Genomic DNA, 5,967 nt, shown 5'->3' on the forward strand with positions numbered 1-5,967 from the left:
TTAGCGATATTATCTCATTAGTTCTTTCTTAACTCGTTGGATTATTAATATTCTTAGTTTGGAAATGATACGAATTAACGCGGAAGTAATACAATGTAGGATATTTCAAAGAGCTAACTTTAAAAATAACTTGTATTTTTAAAGAAAACCAACTGCTAGTTTGTTTCAGTGGAACATTAAGCAGACGATTACATAGTAGATTTAACAACTTTAATGCTGACTGTTGAATGAAAAAGGGGCGATAAATAAAATAGAAGATTACAGTTTAGAAGCCAAAACGTCGTCCCCCTTTTCATTCAATAGACAGTTGCAGTCCATTTATGCTTTCAAATCGTCTTGTAATTTGTTGATTGTGTAGTTGTGGGTCGTATGTTCGAATCTCATCTCCAAACATGCTCGCCATTTCAGTCGTGAGGGCATTATAATGTAACTGTCAATCTCACTTTTCGTCGATAAAGAGTATCCCAAGAGTTGGCGGTGTTGTTGACTAGCTGCCTACCTTCTGGTTTATCACTTCTAAATTAGGGACTGCTAGCGCAGATAGTCTTCGAGTAGCTTTCGGTGAAGTTCAACATAAACAAACGAAGAAGGTTTAGTTTGAAGGCTACTGATTTGGAAATGTTTCCCATTTCTCGAGAATCTGGGGAAATCTTGGTGGATTGATTGGGATTTTTTCGTTTACTCTGTATTTTAATAGCCAATTTAACTAGTGTAATTATTAGTGTTTTGACTGAAAAAAAAAGAATATTCAGAGTGTAAGCCTGAACTAAACTCATTCTAAGGTACAAGACTCTCACTAGAATAGAAGAAAAATGCTTTCAATCATTTATATGCATTCAAATGTAATAATAAAATTATCTAACGAAGGTACGATTATTAAAATCAAAATAAAAATTAAGTTCAGTTCAAAAGAAACGATGAAACAACGTGATATAGGTAGATCTAATTTAACTTAAATGTATTTCAATCAAAACCTATCATTGGTGAAACGAAGTAATTAACACATCAACTAACATAAGATAAACGTAAAACAACTAATGTATTTTAGTTTTGCGTCGCCATCTCAGAAAGGTATTGAAAAATTACAAAGGCAATGTATAACAATAGGTAGGGAAAGGAGAGTTCGCAAGACAACCTAACATCATGTCTGAAATCCTGACTAATCACTTGCAGTTAAAATGTTAAAACATCAAACAATACAGATAAAGAACGATATGTATAAGCTGCTTCTAACGTGATTCTTATTAAAAACGATGAACAATAATTTATTTTAAATTGCTAAACCAAAAAAAAAAAATGGTGAAAAAGGTTTATGAACTTGAAAGTCAATTTAAAAAGTATTTTCCGGAATAAGTTACAATTGCTGTAAAAATAAATTGATTAGATGTAAATACGTTAACACACGAGCGTAATTTGTTTTAACTGGGTTATTTTGTAAATGAATATTGCTGGTTAAAGAAGAAGAATATCTAATTGTTGCTAATCGTACATTGCCTGAAGATGACTCGCTCCTATGGGCTGAAACGTCTCAGGTTCAATTGCTTAAAACATTTCTACTGTAAAGCTGATCGTGATATTAAATAAAACCAAAGTATTGTTTTCTCGTACAATTTGTGGAATAAAAAACATAAATAAAATAATAACATGTAGCAATAGATTATTAAGTTCTATTTGTAACCATTAGATAACGCCACCTGCTCGCTCTAATTCCAAATCTGTTGGCAGGAACTTATGACGTGACCTGTAGGCTTACCTTAGCCATCCTGGCTCTAGCATCAATGTAGTCTCTTGTAAATGCTAAGAAAAACAACAATAATTAATTAGTCACAAAACAACAACGTTCTTTAAATTATTGCAGTGAACTCGCTATATGATTTTCGTTATTTTCCCGTCATTAAATTTAATGAAGGAAAAGTTATTCGGTAAATTTAATATGCAGAACTATACTCTTTTACAGTAAGCCTAACGACAAGCGAGAAAAGCAAGACGTTGGAACGAGTTACTCTCTCTCTCTCTTTGTCGTCTGCTACATCGTGAGGTTTTGCGATATTTGTTTGTGTAAGTAACAGAAAAGCTTAGTAGAAACCAAACAAGCTCGAGATGGCTTTCAGATGGGACCATAGACCTAGCTCTCATAATACTCATGCCAACTGTTGGAAAGAAAAACGGCCCGAACCTAGTAGTATGTCACCAGATATTTTATACAAAATGTCGAAAAAAATAGCACAGCTAACAAAGGTAGGATAAACGTCTTTTGTTTTAAACTTATATTAAAATAAAATCTAAAGTCATTTATAGGTTACAAGTAGGCTATAAGTATCAACTACAATAGTAATAGTATTACTAGCATTTATACTTAGGCCTGTTTCAGAAGAAATTTTGAGTCTAACAATTAGTAGGACATGTTATCTTTAAGAAAATAAATGCTTATAAGTTAGTTGGAGCTTATTATAAAATAGACATCTATGATACATTTATAGTATGATGAGTACTTACTTTTTTTACTATTACAAATTGCTAACCGAAATATTAATTTTCACATTCGTGAGGCTCGAAAGATCCGTTTTCTTGCAAAGTGCCATAGGTTTAGAACACTATGAACAGGCGTTTTAACCCAAAATATATTTTTGTTTTTAAAAAAATCAGTAAATTCTCATGTAATGAAAAGTGGCTATTCAAGCAACACTGTTAAATGTGATATTCAACAACAGAGTATTCATCAAGGCTGTTCAAATCTTAATACTAATAGATTTACAAATCGTATACTTTTTATGTGTTAAGCCTACATTCTAGCTCTGGTATTGTCCGTATATCATTTTATTTTAAACTCTTCATTGATAACACTCAATATAAAAAAATGCGTAATATATTACAATAGACTCAGCCGTAGTAGCTTTAACTTCAAACACAAAGTAATGTTGTTTGCCCTAAAATACCAAAAAGGATAGTTACTATTTACTAGTTCGCAATCTATCTATCTGTTGTATAAAACAAACAAGTCTGAAATGTTAAGTCGGCCGCCAAACGTAAACGCCAGCCCAAAGGATTAAATACAGGATAAAAGTGGGGTATATTTTAATATTAAGTGAATTTTATTCCTAGAAATTAATTGCATAGAATTAACTACTTTAGTGTGATAATAATCACGTCAGAAAGAAAACGTTCAACTGTGCCTATGTTAATAACTTCTTCACGCAAAAAGTTTCTAGATATATCGATGTTTTTGTAAAACAAAGCGACATTGGACTATATGCTGTGTCCATAGCGGGGAATAAAATTCTGGACTGTAGCGTTGTAAGTCTGTAGGCATACCGCTGTCCCGCCGTAATACAACCGAATAAACATAAATTAATAATATAGTTAATATGTCAAAATTTTGAGAAAACAATGTAGCTCAGTATACGTTTTTGTTTACAAAGAAATATACTTGTTGTACAGTTCTGACAGGCTCGGCTTCAGAGACACCTAGAGGGGCTTGTTATGGTCCAAGATCAAATATACAACTTCTATATATATATATAATATAAACGTGATACTTTACTTACGAAAGACATAAGGGGGATAACTGTGGATACATGCCATAAATCTAGAAATTACACTGACTGGATGAAAGATTTACAGAAGTATAGGAAAGCTAGAGATATCGTTTGAAAAGAAATCAAGAAATAACAAATATGAGAAACAGTTGGCTAATAATATTAAATTAACAGCAAGGATATTTTTCAAATACGTTAGAAGTAAAAAAAAATATATTCAAATTGGAACTGGACCCTTGAAATTACGAAAACTGTGAGACTGCTAAACTTTTAAATGTTTTATTTTTACAGTAGAAAATATTATAGATATTCCTGACCCTGGGCATTCTATTAGAAATATTGGAATTGACCTGAATCACATTTATAGTAATCCATTTGTGGTAATTAGAAGGATTGAAAGAGTAAAAGTAGATAAAGCACCAGGATCAAACAAGACTTTCCCAGGGTTTTAAAGGAGGTCATGGTGCAGACATGTCAGCCTCTCTCCTTTATTTTTGGTAGGTAAATAGGAAGTGGACAAGTTTATAATGCTACCCTGCTTTTAAATGGGGTGATAAGAGTTGCCCTGGAAATTATAGGCTATTTAGTCTTTCTTTTATAGTGAGAAAATTCCAGAGAATCTGATAAAAGAACAAAATCATGTTTTGAAATGTGATATGAAAAGAAAAAAAACAACAACATTGATTCACTAGATATAAATATTTCCTTACAAATATGTTAATTATTTCGAGGATATTACACATTATATAGATAATAGAAAGGGGTGTGTGAATTTGGGATAATTAAATTAAAAAAGAAAAATACTGCACAGAAGATACGCTAAGAAAGTCGTGTTGGTGTTGCAGAACGACTAGTTAATTGGATTGTAGGGTGGTTGAATGAGAGAAAGCAAAAGGTTATTATTAATGGAGTCCAATCAAACGGGGCTCGTATTACTAGTGGAATGCCACAATGCTTGGGTCTTTGTTTTTTGTTACGTACGTTGATGATACTGATAGGGGAATAATTAGTTAATTAGTAAAATTTGCTGATGGGATTAAACTCTTGAGTATTTTAGATACTACAGAAAGACTTGGCTAAAGTGCTAAGCTGAAAAAGTATTTGAAAAATGACCTTTAATTATAGTAGATGCAAGTTAATGCAGGTGGATTATCGTAATTTGGATTACACGTTTTATATATATAGATTAGGACGCACTCAGTGAAGTGATTAAAGAAAAGCATCATGGCGTAATGATGAATAAGCTGCTGGAGTCGTCGAGGCACTGTTCTGTTGCTAGTAATAAAGTTCATGTTAATTCTAGAGTCCATTTATTCACATCACATATTGGTTAGAAATAAAAATAGGTAATTATTTCTATAAAAAATCACTAGTTTGGCTTCACTTAGATTACTGTGTACAGGTTTGGTCTTCTTATCTAAGCATAAACATCGACCTATTTGAAATGATTCAGAGAAGAGCTACTAGGAAGATTCGGTGGATGAAAGGGTCAACTTTTAGGGATTTTATTTTGAGAAAAAGGGATGAACGGTGATATTTTTAACATTTATAAGATTATCTGGCTGATTGTTAGGATAAAATTTTGATTTGTTTGTGCTGTATTGTGAAAGTAATAAGACAAGATGGGTAGGCACAGTTTAAGACATTTTTTTTATAACAGCTTGATACGTTTATCGAATGAGTACCCGTCGGCAGTAGTGGAAAATGCCACTTTACAAGAGTTTTAAGAAAGGAATCGATTATTTGCAGGGGAACAAAATTGGGTTTAGGTTTTTAAGGGCTTGTGTGTGAGGACAGCCTTGAAGGATTAAATGGTCCCTTGTTGACCATGTATTATTTTATATATACTCTAACATAATTTCCATGTACCGAACATTTGAAGGTTTTTCTCTGTAGAAAGGGGCACTATAAAATTTTTAGTTTTACTCATGGACTATGATGTTATCGGCAATACGTGTGAGGAAAACCTTATACATGGTTAACTGTAAATGCAGACATACTTGTTTTAACAGAAACATAAAGTTGACCAAGGTTTTAGCAAAAGCATTGGAAAACACTTCAATTTGTATTGCCATGGCTGAGAAAGGAACACAATTCGGATTACCAGATTACGGCCCCCTAGTTTCGTTTACCTTCCGTGAGTTCCAGTGACAGATTTAAAGCCTTGTAACCTAATTTAATGATATTCTTTAAATTAGTTCATTATTTTTTTACTAAAGTTCCAACAGTCCCCGTTCTTCATTAGATGATGATAGAATTAATGTACGATTTCCCTGTGATTATATAATAATGCAACATAGTTGATCCCTGGTGGTTAATGCGCTTGACTCACAATCTGTGGGTTGCAGGATCGACTGGCTAGTTTAGTCCACGTGTGGATAATTCTTGAGCTGGTTTCAGGCAAAAAAGGTAATCTGCAGTGTAATGTGCT

General features: G+C 32.7%; 1 protein-coding gene across 6 annotated transcripts in view; it reads left to right on the top strand.

Annotated features, from left to right (window-relative positions):
- Nucleotides 1–1,759: 1,759 nt before the first annotated feature.
- Nucleotides 1,760–5,967, top strand: part of LOC106464052 (protein FAM184A-like) — a 128,267-nt gene continuing 124,059 nt past the window's right edge. For all 6 annotated transcript variants that reach the window (XR_002611626.1, XM_022391712.1, XM_022391713.1 and 3 more), the window contains exon 1: nucleotides 1,760–2,238. Coding sequence is in view for 5 of the 6 variants with exons in the window: in XM_022391712.1 (XP_022247420.1) it covers nucleotides 2,101–2,238 (138 nt within the window). In the remaining variant the exon portion in view is untranslated. The remainder of the gene's footprint in view (nucleotides 2,239–5,967) is intronic.

This window comes from Limulus polyphemus, unplaced genomic scaffold (assembly GCF_000517525.1).
Source record: "Limulus polyphemus unplaced genomic scaffold, Limulus_polyphemus-2.1.2 Scaffold1549, whole genome shotgun sequence".
In the NCBI taxonomy this organism is placed as follows: domain Eukaryota; kingdom Metazoa; phylum Arthropoda; class Merostomata; order Xiphosura; family Limulidae; genus Limulus; species Limulus polyphemus.